Raw genomic sequence first — 14,791 nt, 5'->3', positions numbered from 1 at the left:
TAAATTTCATCTTGGTCACAAGTTAGGATTTACTGCCGAGCTCTGTTCTTTGATTTTCGCATTGGCTTCAAGCGGACAGCCATTTAATGAAATTGAACTGTTTTTAGCGCAGAGATACCTGGACAACTTTGCTGAAAGACAGTGTAGGTACGCAAGACATATCACTACATATCTAGAGAAAAATCCGTCTTTAGACAAAGAGAAACTTCCAAAATTCCCTTCTTTTGAAGAGTGGAGACCAACACCTAGCACAGATACAGTTCATCAGTGCTTTCTGTACATTTTTAAAGAGAATAAACAGTTTTTTAGGCAAAACATGAGTGAGAAAACAGCGAAATGGATGAGTGCCGACCACACATTCAAAGTTGCTGCAAACATTGGATGCATGCTCCCAGATGGATCATGGTCTACGCAATTCGATTCCCTGTATATTGTTTTAAATGAAGTTGGCCAAGTACTCACGTACAAACTAACAAAGGGTACTGCAATGAGTAGGGTGGAGGACATATTGAAGAATTTAAAGTGTAGATTTGATCAACAGAAAGTTACTTGTGATACAATTTTTGTGGATGACTGCTGCAAGGTTCGCAGCAAACTACAGCAGATTTTTCCAAATCTGTCAGTTAAGCTTGACTTGTTTCATGCCATCCAAAGAGTTACCTCTAAAGTGCCAAAGGACAGAAAGCACTACCTGTCCTCATCTTTCATAGATGACTTTAAAATGATATTCAGAGCTGATGCAGACCAAGGTGAAATGAGGGAGATGGAGACACCAGATGAACAAACCATAATGAGTAACCTTGAACGTTTCACAGAGAGATGGAAAGATATCAAATATGACACTGGGGAGGCTGTTTTGAATGCAAATGTTATGCATGAAATAGTGAATTTGAAGGTACATATCGAAAGAGGCTGTTTGTCAGGTATTCCTGTTGGTGGTGGCTCTACCAGAAATGAAAATCTGCACAAAAACTTGAGGGCTGTAATAGCCCGGTCAAGACTTGGTTGTGAATTGGCTGAGGCATTATTGGCAACCTTCTTTTACATCTGGAATGAAAGAAGAAGTGCTTCAGAGTTACCCTCAACCTGTGTAAGGCCTATCTTATCCTACAGAGCAGCACTAGAAGATCAAGGGTTTAAACCAACAACTGAAAGGTTTGGCATAATCCCAGAATCAAGTGATCCTGAAAATGCCAGTGTACCCAGTGCATATGACCCTCAAGTCATGCAGAGTATTTTACTTGAAATGTACGATAACAACACTGCTGACTGTCATGACACAAGCAATGATGGGTTCACTGACAGTGAGCTAAACAGCATTTTTTGCCAGGCAGTGAACATGTCTGTTCTTTGCAATCAGCTAAGGTCACTCTGTACAAATCCCAGGTTGAGTTTCAAGCTTCTCTACTTGATGCCCTGCAGCTTACTTTTGTTCAGTAACTCCACATTCAATACTGAGAAAGTTGCTGAGCATTCTGAAAGGCTAAATAAGAATCTACTGGGTTACAACCTGAAGCTTGCCACAGAGACCTATGGCTTGCCAGCAGATAGCATTTTTCTCAGCATTCTAAGCCAGCTAAAGGAAATCTCAACATCTTCATCTACTCTACAGAAGCATTTGTGCTCTCTTGGAATTTCATTGGCAGACAGTAGTGACCTTAACATTGTGAAAGAATTGCGGGAGCTTGTTGTCAATGAGATGCTAAGCAATCCCCAAAGGTACAAACATGCCCTGTTGTCACCAAATGAGGATTATGAAGAGGAAGTAAACAAATACAGAGAGTGTGGTTACTTTTCAAGTAAGTGGACATGCCAATTTGTATGGGTTATTGACCAAGTGTGAGTTCAAGATGACTGGATATTGGCCAAGTTTTTTTTCTGTGTGTTTATGGACTGAGACAGAGTCAAGGTCCATAAACACGCAAAAAAAAAAAGAACAAGGCCAATATCCTGCCATGTTGACCACACAAGCTTGGTGAATAAAGGATTTAGTCTATGGCTTTCACGGAAATTTTTCCTGCGGACATGGTGCGTAGCCAATCACAGAGCAGGATTTGATTCATCTTGCCCACTCACGAAGCTAGCCATATGATAAGACCTGATATTGCAAGGAACATGGGAACAAAAGAACTATTAAATTATATTAAGTGGTACCAAATATCCTTTAAGGTTTTGCTTGAATGGGACAGATCCCACATCCCACATCCCACATCGCATCTTTACACGGATCAGTGCTAACATTAGATTCTATCCTTTCATTGAAAACTTACATCCTCCTGACTGCAAGGATGACTTGAGTGTAACTATGTAGGGGTTTACTAAGTTGAATGTTTTGGAATAATACACCAAACTTGTCAATTTGAATAATGCTTTCCAGTAATAATAACTTCTTGAAACTGGAAAATGTGTTCTCAAGTACATTAATATATCTTTTTTGGTTGTTAAAATATTTATTAGGACACATTTGACTACTTCTTTCTTTTTTCATATTTTTTCATATTATATATCCATTTTTTATAGATGAGTTGGGGAATGTCCTTGGAATTGGTCTATCCCAGACTCTGAGGCTCAACATTGTCTTTTTCACATCACTGGACCACATGCCAGTGGTACCAGTTTCCCCGTTGTTGCCTTGTGTTGCTACTAAAGCTCTTCTTCTGGGATACAGTGTTGGTCAACCAGAATTATATCACTGTGTGGTACCTTTGGAGAATGTGAATGAGTCCATGCCACCCCATGTAAGTTCCACAAGTACATCTAGCAACACTGTACCAAAGGAACACCTACCAGAGCACTGTTCGTGTGGTCGTGGTTCTGCTAAGAAAGATGGAAGAAAATTCTGTCTTCAAGTACCGAATGGAAACAAGAGCCGGTGTAAGTGCTACAATACCATGGCTGGTTGTTCCTATAGATGTAAATGTGTTGATTGTGGGAACCCTTATGGCAGTTCCGAGGCTGCCAAGCAGGCATACACACACGTAACAGTTCCTAGATACAGACCAAAGCAAAAACTGCAAGAGGTCAAAGAAAGCACATCCAGTCTAGATTATTTGATCAAACAAGGTTTAAATCCAGTCACAGGGTGGTCTGAGGTGGAAACTCTTACACTAGATTGCCTTGTGAATGTTGCCACATTGAAAGGTATTAGCATTGAATCTTCCAAAGTGCATGAATACTATTCCAGACTTCATAACATTTTAAGTAATGTTGGAAGTCCCTTGCAACCAAAGAAAGTCAAGCAAATAGAGGGAAAACTTCAGTGCATCAAGAAAGTGGCTAAGGGTTTTGAAGCCCTTGACAAAAAGCAAGTTGAACTTAACTGGTTCTAATTGGACAAACCCAGTGAGTGTTCACATGAACCAATACATGATGTCTGTCATATTGTATTTTCCCAACTAATAAGGCCTTGTTAAAATTGGTTTTACGTAACATGTGATTCAGGGTATCATTGTCGCGGTTTTGTGGGAGTACTTTTTTCTTCTTTGTTCAAGGTTTTGTTGTGCCTGTGTAAATACATCGCACTACAAAGCAATACAGGTTAACTGTTTAGAGGTTTTGCAAGTATCTGGTTTTCTATTACAATAGGTCATTTTACAGTTGCATGCTTGGCTACCTGGCCATGAATGCAAGCGAGGCTGGACGTGACCTTGCTTTGATACAGACCTCTCTGCTTTTCTCTTGTAGATGCCAACTAATTAGCATAAAGACAACTTGATTTACACAACAAATGTAGTAAGGCCTGTATCAAAACAAGGTCACCTGCAGCCTCGCTGCCATTCAAAGGTCAGGTCACTAAGCAGACAACTGTATAATGGCCTAGTGAGCTAGCAAAACACCCAGATTGTTAGATGAACATTGTAAATAGTAAACATTGCAATTTACCTATAATTTGAGTGAACAAGAACTTTTATTTTCTATTCAATAACTTAATAATATATTATTCTCTGTTGTGTTAAATTTAAAAAATATATATATTGCATCTTTGTATAAATTAATGAAAGAACTGTAAAAATACAATAAGTAAATGAACTTCAGCATTAATATTCTTAAACTATCCTTCACTACCACGATTACTTTGTTTCAATTAGTGCTAAAAAATATCAATATCAATACACTTATGTATAAAATTAATCATATTCTGAAATTGTTTTATTGATATATACATCTTCCACTGTCAGGAAACATTAACAAAAATATGTTTCAGGTGAGATTGCTCAGTATGTTGATTACATGTATATTCAGGTTAATATTATTGTTATTACAAGAGTTGTATTGCAGCATTATTAAGGCCTCTAGTTTGCAACTCTATTTTGATGTTGCCAAGAATGCTTCAATCTCATCCTTTTGTGGATGAGCATCCATGACAGTTTCCTGCATGTCTGCTGTTATCTTGTCATCTATTTTTATAAAAGCAAGCCTGTATTCTTCGGGTGTAAGGCCACAAGCAGCAATAGCGTGTAGGCTTACGGCTGTTGGAAGTTTCTTAAGAAAAACTACCAATTTGTTAAGTGTCAGAACTGTACCAGTCCCAGTATCCTGTAAGCTTGCCATGGCTTCCTGGACAGCTTTACTGCTTGGCCTCCTTGTCGAGGAGTAGCTTCGTACCACTCTTCGTGCACATACAAACGGTCCAGGTAGACGCAGAATTCTGTTTTGTATATCCTCACTAAGAACTCCCACCTTGAGTCCCATTGATGACCTTTGCAGACGGCACGACTGTAAAATAAACGTATTCAACTTAAATTAAAATAAGCCTTGTTAAGTCATCAGCAGTGTTTGAATATTGAGTGCATATTACATGTAAGGGACATCTTTGGTTTAAATTCTGTTCAATTTATTTTCTATTGTCTGAACAAACAAACGAAATAAAAAAATTGAACCTGTTCAGAAGTTTTAAAGCAAACAGATTTGAACCCCAAAATATACATTGTACTTGGGTTTCTCTTTACCAAATCAGAAATTTCCACAATATAACAATAATAATAATATACCTTTTTTCAATTGGGCATTTGTGGAAGTTTCTGGGTACCTCCCTGGTTAATCAGGCTTGTTTGGAATTTTCACATTCTAAGCATGAGTGATGGTGTTACACATAAAGCACTGCCTCATCCCCAGTCACCCTCCCCCTCAATAGTAAACATTTAATTAGTAACCCACAGGAAACACCACAAGCAATCTGGCTTATCTCCCTTGCTACCTTCAAGCGGCCACTTTAGCTATATGAAGCTCAATCTTGGTCTCCCAATCATTATTTAGCCACTTTTGCTATGAAAATAGAACACCCTGTGGAGGATGAAACATTAAACACCCACCCTTGTCCAGGATACAGTCATTTCCCTGTCGCCATAATACATGCCTTCAAATTAACCAACATAAAAACCTCCCAAGTTAAGAGCTTGTAGACCAAAACAGGTTTAAAAACATTCTGTTGAATACAGTGGCATGCCTTTCCGACAATGGAATGGAAAAAACCAACCAGAATGCAAATTATAAACCATTATTAATATTCTTGTTTACAAAATCTCACCAGTTCTGAGATTCCCTTCATGGTCTCAAGAGTCTCAGTGAATGTTATTGCCATTTGCATGGTCTCTGCAGTTATTGCTGTTGGTGTGGTACCTGACTCTAAATCAAGAGCTTTGGTTAGGCGGTACAGCACATGCATGTTTAATGCAACACGCAAAGTGTTTTTGTATTTCTTTGAACCTGTGGAAATAATTCCACAAATGCCGGCACCTTGGCTATCATCTTCACTTGGTTTGCTGTACTTGAAGAAAAGTTCCTTGGCAGTGGCAGTCAGGGTATACTTTAGAGCTGGTGTCGTGTTGTGTTCCACATAAATCTTTTCGAAGACATCCCCAAGTGATTTCACAGCAAACTCATCAAGGGAATCTGAATTTTCTGCCATGGCTTCCAGGTCAAGATCTTCTGATCTTCTTTGATAAAAGAACAGCATTCTCTCTGCCAAGCCATTTTTGGAGGCTACAATTTTTGGCCATACTGACTCAAGGAATTGCTGGGGGGTGGTAAATGCGAGGAGGGCTAATTTGGCAGATGTAACGCCAACACGCTTGCCTTTTGTCCCTTTAAGTACATACCAGAAATCCCCATCGTAGCATTTGCAGAGACGTTCCATTGAGAGACTCATCTGAGATGTTGACTTTCCTTGATGTGTCAGTCTCTGCAGGAGTGAGTATGCCTCGTCGACACACAGGATTGGCACAGTTGAGGCTACAAAAATGAATTGCCATGTTATAATTTTTATTATCAATTTGGTTATACTTGACAAATTGTTTACTAAGATCTTGCTTGGTAGGTGAATGTTAGTTAATTTGAATAAAAATTAACCTAACTACTAAAATTCCCTAATCTACCCACCTACCCTAAAATGGAAGTAGGTTAGGTCACATGTTTAGTAATGCTTGTAAAGAACAGACTAACAATTAGGTACACAAATTCTGTTGCATTACTAACAAACAACTTAACATTTTTAAAAATTATAGTGAATATGATAAGTGAAATATTCATATTTTTTTCATTGGTATTGTCTTTTATTTGTTAAGGCTTCCATTTCATTTGTCACGCTATCTTGTTATTGACCCTGTGTCACACAATTTTCCCTGGGAAATTCCATTGCCTTTAATGTTTATAATACTAGGGTGCTTACTACACGCAAAAAAAATAGTTAACAGTGTCTAAAACACAAACCTCCCAGAAAATGGTTGAACAGGCCACTTGATGATGTCTCATCTATGACAATGCTGGCTTGGATCTTTTCTTCAACGTGACCCACGATAGGCTCAACGCATCCCTTCTGGCAAGCTGGTGTTTTTCCCGTTCCAGAAGGAGCAGTAGCGATAAGATGAAGATTTGCCTTCTCCTCGTAGGAGCCAAAAAGCTTAACCGTTGTATGACCAAGTAAAGAACTCGTAGACACCAAGGAAGAACAAAGCAGCATCTCGCTCGTCGTGCCATTGCTGCATGCAAACGCCGAAAGCCATTGACGAACACGTTGGGGTACAATTTCGTCGATAGAAAGTCGAATTTGGTCCAGCTGAGATTCCAGTTCTGTGGTAGAAGTGACATTACTTTGTGTGTCCATAATGCTCCGACGAAAATCGAAAACTAGTGGGTTAGGACCGTTTAAAGTGGCTATGTACGTTTTAAAGCGTTTATATAGCTGGACGATGGCGGGAATAATGCAGACAGGCGCGTTGGTCAGCGGATGTATTCTGGCGGGAAAAGTTCGGCCCTTAATGTCCCAACTGGCCCAAGTGACCCAAACTAAATGACCGGGAATAATGGCCTAAATGCTCCAAATGGCCCTAGTGACTCAACTGGCCTAAGTGGCCCAAGTGACCCAGCTGGCCTAAATACCAAATGGCCCAAGTGACCCAACTGGACTAAGTCGCCCAGGTGACCCAACTAGCCTAAATGGCACAAGTGACCCAACTGACCCAAATGGCCCAAGTGACCCAACTGACCCAAATGGCCCAAGTGACCCAGCTGGCCTAGGTGGCCCACTTAGCCTAAATGGCAAAAGTGACCCAACTGGCCAAATAAACCAAACTGGCCATCCAAACATTTCTATGACTCAAGCCACCCTATCTTTCGGTCGACTAGTGTCCCGAATTTTTTTGTTAATTAGTTTTCACGCTATGTTTTGGTTGGTAACGCAATTTTCGTTAACCGGTACTTGGTCACGCAATTTTCGTTAACCAGTACACGAGGACACAACCCAACTTTTACACAATTAATGTTTACATGACACATACAAATGGTTAAAAAATATCTTTACAAGATGTGAAATTCCCTTCCTCTTCATTGACACATTTCAGTATATTTACCATATTCATGTTATACTTACATGTCTTACATGTATAAGGCTTTATATAAGAATTATAAACTACACTTTGTGATTAGCATTGTTCAAACCTCATGAGCTATAAGTTAATTATAATCTCAGTAATTGACCAGAATTTCCTTCTTACATTTTTGTATTAGGTCATGTATTTAAACAAAAAGCCGAAGGACAAAGAGCACAACTGGCTTATGAAAAGGCCCTGAGAGACGGCTTTGTAAATGTTTACCGTGGTCGCATATTACTAATTGGTCAGGACCGTGCTGGTAAAACCAGTCTAAAGAAGAGTCTCTTAGGCCTGCCATTTGACCCTAAAGAACAGAGTACAGAGGGAATTGAAGTACAGGCTTCAACATGTGAAATTGAAGTTGAACAAGTTAAGAACTGGCATTCCACCCATGAGAACAAACCAGGATTGGTTATTAGTCCTACAGAGATGTCAAGGATGGTGGCAGAGAAACTGTGTGACATAACGTTGAAATTAGAAAAGGGACATTCTACAACAGCAAGAGAAGCAGCTACAATGACAGAAGAAGAACATTTTAAAGAAGAAGAGGGAGGATTGTCTGAACAAATTTCTTACCGGAATTTTGACAGAAAAGTGATGGACTTGGAATTAAGTGCTGACAGAAATGATCCCAACAAGCATAAGGTTTGAATAAAGTTAAAAGTTTAGAGGTACAATGTAGATTTAATGCAGACATCTCAAATGTAGCAGAAACAGGTTAACTTTCACCTGAGAATTTGAGAACAAAAGCGCTTCCTCCTTTGTTAGTCTTAAGTTTGCAACATGTAACAAACAATCTGAGCTGATGTATTTGCTGTACTGGTTAGCTTCCATTTTCATATCTTTGGATTACTAATGTCAGGTCACCTCTGTCAGCTAGACAGAAAATGCTTGTCTGTCTTAGAGTGAGTTGACATGGAACTGTCAGCCAGGGTCTTTTTCTGAGTACCTGTGACGTACTTGTAATTATTATATATGTCATTATTCATTTTTTTTTTGTTTTATGCTCTATTCTAGGTTGAAGAGATTGTAGACTCTGAAATTTCCTCACCATCAAGAAAAGCAAAAGCAATGTCAAAGCAGTCCCATGTTAACAATGGTGAACATTTCCCTGAATGTGGAAGTGAAATTGAGCTGAATGAGCCTGAGGTAATGATCAATGCCACTTCACCTCCTGATGATGTCACAAAGTATGTTCATCAGTTCCTGAAGTATGTTAGAGGTAAACATGTTGAAAGTGATATCACTAAAGAACAATCTGTTACCAGTTTGGATGTGTGGGATTTTGCTGGACAGCACCTGTACTATGCCTCTCACCCACTTTTCTTATCATCACGTGCACTGTATATTTTAGTGCACAATCTCAAGAAGCCATTACTTGCGCAAACTCAGCCGTGTGTTAGACAAGGTACTTGTGACATCCCTCTGAAAAACCCAAACAGTGAAACAAATCTGGAGAATTTGCTATCCTGGCTTGCCACAATTCACAGTATTACACAAGTGAAAGGAGAATCAGATATTGATGCTGAAAGTACGCTGCGCTATCTGCGACCTCCAGTACTCATTGTAGGCACACATGCTGACAAACAATCGTCTCAAGACATTGCAGAGATGAAATCAGAAATACAGAAGAGGATTTCTGGTAAGGAATATGGGAAACATGTGGTTCCACCATTGTTCAGCATTGATAACACAAGCTCACTGATCTGGAATAGGATGAAGAGAGTTATCAGGCACAGTCGAAAGAAACGAAAACATCAAACAGGTATTAAAGTACTAATGTCTTGCTGTGTAAAACTGATTAATTATTTAATATAGATAAAGCTAAGCCTAAGAGTGGAGCTCCTGATTACAATACGTAAACCTGGCTTGAGCCTGTGATCCAATTGAGGACCAGCACAGGGGCAGCAGTCAACTTATGACCTTGACAAAAGCAATTCATGGGTTCTTATCAGTATGGTGCTCTGCTAAGGGTGGAAATGAATTTCCACAGAGATCAGAGCAGACTCTCTTTCTGGCTTGCCACTGTTGCTTGCTCTCAAAAATTTGCTACTTGCTCAATACGACACCAGATTTGAACCTATTTACAATGTACCTACATCCACACTGTAAGGATATCTCAGTTATGTGTAACCACACTGGATTGGTGTCAAAATGTATGTTATTTATTTTCAGAGCAAGAGGGGAAGATAGATGACATTCAAGAACTGCAGAACAAAATAATGGAGGTGTTGAGACAGGAGCCATATATGGGGGAGAAGATACCAGTCAGGTAAATAATAAATACATATAGTCTTGTTTTTGTGTATTTTTAAATCAGCAACTGAAGATATTGTTGCACTGACATTGGACGAGAAGAAATAGGCCAATTTCAATCTATAATTAAAATCAAGGTAAATAGCAGAAATAAGGGTTTAATTGACATGTAATATGATTAATTTTCTCCGATCTCTTTTAGATGGTTTCTGTTTGAAAAGGTGATTGAAGCCTTGGTTGCCAAAGAGATTTTTCACATAAATCTGGTGCAACTCCAAAGCTATGCCAAAAAGCATTGCTTGATAGAAGATGCAGATGAGTTTGATGGTATGATCGGTTTCTACCATGGCCTTGGTGTGATTATCAAGCATCGCAGTACAGTTGTTCTGAAGGCTCAGTGGCTGATTGACCTATTGAAGCAGCTGATAACTATTCCACACTTTGATAAAATGGTAGGAAAAAATTTTAATATTAGAAATTTCAGTGTTCAGCCTTTACCTGATCTTTTCCTCAATTAGTTGTTGTCACTTTTTTAATACTTGTGTAGCTGAAAAACATTAAGTTACAGTATGTACACAACGGTATATACACTATGGTATATGAGACAAACATGTAGTTGTTTATCTTTCTATTAATTTGGCTAACCCTTTAGAAAATTATATCATTCTACACGATGCAGTGCCTATTAGATACTTGTAAATTAATTGATCAACCACCAAGTTAGGAAAACCAAATATCACATGTAAAGAAAGAATGAAAGATGCAAATACAGCCATAACACTACTGGGAAAATGACCTGAAAAAATTTCAGGCTGTGAACGGGATTCAAACCCATGACCTTTGCGTTACCAGTACAATGCTCTACCAACTGAGCTATCAAAGCCACATGAGAGCGGTCGTGTGTGAGTTCTGCCCTATATGTTCAGTGGACGTAATACTCGGCTCAAGTATATGAATGCCACGGTAATAGATGTCCGACAGTAGCAATTAAATAATGAAAGACTGAAAGATGCGAATGCAGCCAATATAACGCTACTGGGAAAATGACCTGAAAAAATTTCAGGCTCTGAACGGGATTGAAACCCGCTACCTTTGCGTTACCGGTGGAATGCTCTACCAAAAAATGACATTTTTTTGAGTGGAGGTGATTTAAATATTTTGTCACATTACTTTGTATTGTTATATCTACGTTGGGACCACTCAGTAAACTTATGATATGCTAGGAATGTCAGTACTACATGAAGAAACATCTCTCAGTATATGTTTAAAATGAACGTATGTTCCAGAATCTCGGTTTTAATAAGTAACTGTTACATGTAGTTTTGACATAAAAGCATTCCCTATTTGAGAGACTGCTAAGTGTACTTACAAGGATGCCATTGTCAATAAACTCTTTAGCCTCATGTGTGGCTAAAGTAGCCAGGTAGCTTTATGCATGTACTTATAACTGTCATTCTGATGATTTTTCATAGGATCCTGTACACGCCAAGTACTGGGATGAACTGAAGAAAAACGGCATCCTCTGCATGGAACACATCGATCATGTCTTTTCCAAGTTTATTCAACAAGGTGTTATCAAAGATGACATCTTGAACATGATGGAGCAGTTTGGTTTGATCGCCAAGTTCTCACCCTCCCCAAGTGACATAAAGTACTTTGTACCAGCTCAACTTGACCCATCACCTGATGATTTCTGTCAAATAGAGCCATTTCACACTGATCCTTGTCCTTTGTATCTCCACTTTGTGCATGGCTTTGTCCCTCATGGTCTGTTCTCACAGCTTGTGTCGCAAACCATTCGTTGGTGCTGTAAGAAGACTTGGCCCATGGAGCAGCCAAAGCTGTACCAAAATGGAGCTTGTTTCTTTATTGGGAAACAGCTCCATCATTTCATTCTCATTTGCAAGAAGAATTTTGTGAAGATTGTTCTAAGGAATTTAGAAGCACAAAGTCATCAGGTTTCAGCAGAGAAGTCAGAAGAACTAGCTACACAAGTGCGCGAGTTTGTAGAAGAAACTTTGCAAACCTTGTCACAGGAACTGCCATACCTGAGTGGACTGCAGTATGAGTTGTGTGTAGCCTGTCCATACTGTCATCAAGGGAGAGATGAGGGTAGTCAAGAGTGTTCCAGCCATGGAAGAGTGTCATGTGTTGACGAGGAATGCTTCCACCTTCTTGAAGTAAAACAGGATCAACCACAGATCTGTAAGAAGAGGTTCTGGGACAAAGTATGCACTGTCCACGGCCTGGAGAAATGGTTCTTAAAGAAAATAAGCCAGGTATGTGACTTATATGATCTGTAATATACTTGACAGAAAAATTACTCTACTTTACAAAAAGTGGCCATCCCTGTGTCATCTTAGGGTTTAAGGGGTATTGCCTACATGCATGTGTAATGGAATATTGAGGGAGCTCTGTGTGAAAGGAGTTACCAATTTTACAAGTGGAAGAATACCACTGGTTAAATCTAATGCACTGGATCTTACATGATCTGGTAGGATTTATTAGGATACTAACTAGGAATGGTGTTTTAGTTAGGATGCTGCAGAATTAAAAGAGATCCTGTAAAAACTCTTTTCGGATCCTACACAAGATCCTTTGGGATCCTATTTTAGGTTCCTGTAGGATATCTACCAGTGTAGTCCAAAGGGTTGGGGTAACCTTCCTTTTTGTCTACTGTAGTACGTCAAAGGAGCACCACTTTGTTTAGTAGCAACTCACATTATAAAACTTTGTTGAGTAATCCCCTCCCTCCCTAGTTACCATGTTGTATGGAGGGAATCTGAAAGGATCACCTTTTCTGAGAAAAATGTTTAGTGGCTGAGGGATTGGACCTCCTTGAGTACTGCCCCTTTCTCAAGTAGTTCTTCCTCCTCAATCCTCACCCCTAGGATTTATTTTGCCTGCAGGTCTTTACTACAATGCTATATATGTTGGAGGTTCAATTATATCTCTGGAGAAATGATTTGATAAAGGCCAGTTTACTTATAAAAATCACAAAAGATTAAAATTGACTGTTTAATGTTGAAAATAATCATTAAGACGCTACAGAACATTATTTGCTAATTGGTTGTAAACCCATTGTCTTTTATTTTGAAAGTCTTTATCAAGCTAAGAGTCCCATACTGGTAGAGTTCATCTAATTTCCTGCAGCATTAAGCAATAGGTGTATCTTTACCTCCCCTTGGAGGATGCTAGTCCAGTGCAGCATTACACACAGCATAAAATTTGCCATACACAGTATAGTACACATTCATACACTGGGGTGGAGAGAGACACTGTGAGAGTAAAGTGTGTCTCCCATGAACACAACACAGTGACCCTGCCAAGTCTCAAACCTGGACTGCTTGATCTGGAGTCCAGCTTTAATTGTAGGTGTGGTTCTCTTGTAGGATTTGAGTCCTTCTACCAAAGTTGCCACTTCACAAGATGCACGAGCAAAAGAGAATCAAGGGAAATCTGGTACAGCATTGAGTGTTACTCTGTTGGCCAGTGAGTGGGATTCATCTAAAGGAGGCTTGTCAACCATAAACAGAGAGCTTGCTACAGAATTGGCTCAACATGAGCAAGTAAAAGTCACCCTCTTAGTCCCACAATTTTCCTGTTCTGAAGAAGGGGAGAGGACTGCTGAAAGCCACAAAGTGTCCATTAGAGAAGCAGAGAGACGTCCAGGCTACGATGACCCTCTTGACTGGCTGAGTTCCCCACCAGAAGACCTTACCATTGACATCATAGTGGGCCATGGAGGGAAGCTTGGTAAACAAGCCCAATTCATCAGAAAATCACACAAATGTAAGTGGGTCCAAGTACTGCATACTGCTCCTGAAGAACTTGGAATGCATAAAGACTATCCAAATGCCATTTCCAAAGGTGAAGAGAAGAGCAGAATTGAAATAGAATTGTGTGAATTGGCAGATGTTGTGGCAGCAGTTGGACCCAAGTTGACGGAGGCATACTCCTCTTATCTGCGCTTTTGTGAGAAACACCAAGACATCATTCAGCTGACACCTGGCACGTTCAGTGAGTTTTCAGACATCACACAAGCAGCAAGTGAGCGTAATAAGTTTAAGGTGTTGACCTTTGGCCGTGGTGATCCTGAAGACTTCAGTCTTAAAGGATATGACATTGTGGCTAAAGCAATAGCTGAACTGGAAGACAGCTCATATCATCTGGTGTTTGTCGGTGCACCAGATGGGAAACAGGAGGAAGTTGCTGAAAACATGCTGCAAAGTGGAATCTCTAGAAATCAGTTGTTTGTCCGAAGATTTATACAAAGTAAGGAAAGACTGAAAAAGTTGTTTTGTGAAGTTGACCTTGTCATCATGCCGTCTAGGACAGAGGGATTTGGATTAACTGCACTGGAAGCCTTGTCTGCTGGTCTTCCCATTCTTGTGAGTGGAAACTCGGGATTTGGAGATACACTGTGCACTCTACCACTAGGTAAGCCATTTGTGGTGGATTCTGCTGACCCTAAAGACTGGGCCAAGGCAATTAGAGCTGTACGTCTGAAAGACAGAGCAGAGCGACTGCAAGAGATTCAAAGACTACGGGCATCCTATGAAGAGAAGTTCATTTGGAAGAAACAGTGTGAAGCCCTTGTTGAGAAGATGTGGAGTTTGGTTCATGGTAAGGCTTTGACTTATTGTTTTTTACATTGTCATGATCAA

At 39.6% G+C, this 14,791-nt stretch overlaps 3 protein-coding genes across 7 annotated transcripts in view; 1 reads left to right on the top strand and 2 right to left on the bottom strand.

Moving 5' to 3' along the window:
* The window catches only part of LOC145496102 (uncharacterized), a 492,363-nt gene that overhangs the window by 110,205 nt on the left and 367,367 nt on the right, over positions 1 to 14,791 (top strand). For 2 of the 5 annotated variants that reach the window (XM_081475732.1, XM_081475730.1), the window contains exons 3-8: positions 8,005 to 8,513; positions 8,886 to 9,633; positions 10,044 to 10,140; positions 10,327 to 10,576; positions 11,597 to 12,403; positions 13,517 to 14,750. The exons of 2 other annotated variants lie outside the window; for them this stretch is intronic. In XM_081475732.1, coding sequence (XP_081331858.1) covers positions 8,005 to 8,513; positions 8,886 to 9,633; positions 10,044 to 10,140; positions 10,327 to 10,576; positions 11,597 to 12,403; positions 13,517 to 14,750 — 3,645 coding nt within the window. The remainder of the gene's footprint in view (positions 1 to 8,004; positions 8,514 to 8,885; positions 9,634 to 10,043; positions 10,141 to 10,326; positions 10,577 to 11,596; positions 12,404 to 13,516; positions 14,751 to 14,791) is intronic. One more of the 5 variants, XM_081475733.1, reaches the window with a different exon arrangement.
* Positions 4,182 to 5,609, bottom strand: LOC145496144 (uncharacterized). Its single transcript, XM_081475788.1, has 2 exons — positions 5,528 to 5,609; positions 4,182 to 4,716 (listed from the first exon to the last, which is right to left on the bottom strand). Exons 1-2 carry the CDS (start codon positions 5,585 to 5,587, stop codon positions 4,306 to 4,308), a joined length of 471 nt encoding a protein of 156 aa, XP_081331914.1. The 5' UTR covers positions 5,588 to 5,609; the 3' UTR covers positions 4,182 to 4,305.
* Positions 6,637 to 7,740, bottom strand: LOC145496146 (uncharacterized). Its single transcript, XM_081475790.1, has one exon. It carries the CDS (start codon positions 7,100 to 7,102, stop codon positions 6,686 to 6,688), a length of 417 nt encoding a protein of 138 aa, XP_081331916.1. The 5' UTR covers positions 7,103 to 7,740; the 3' UTR covers positions 6,637 to 6,685.

This window comes from Orbicella franksi, chromosome 8 (assembly GCF_964199315.1).
Source record: "Orbicella franksi chromosome 8, jaOrbFran1.1, whole genome shotgun sequence".
Taxonomy (NCBI): Eukaryota; Metazoa; Cnidaria; class Anthozoa; order Scleractinia; family Merulinidae; genus Orbicella; species Orbicella franksi.
This window is presented reverse-complemented; position numbering and strand designations above follow the sequence as displayed.

Bases quoted from the DNA above. Each gene is read 5' to 3' on its own strand.
- LOC145496144 (XM_081475788.1), bottom strand. From the start codon at position 5,587: ATGCAAATGGCAATAACATTCACTGAGACTCTTGAGACCATGAAGGGA. The intron at 4,717-5,527 runs GTGAGATTTTGT...TTTATTTTACAG, and splicing joins TGAAGGGAATCTCAGAACTG to TCGTGCCGTCTGCAAAGGTC.
- LOC145496146 (XM_081475790.1), bottom strand. From the start codon at position 7,102: ATGGACACACAAAGTAATGTCACTTCTACCACAGAACTGGAATCTCAG.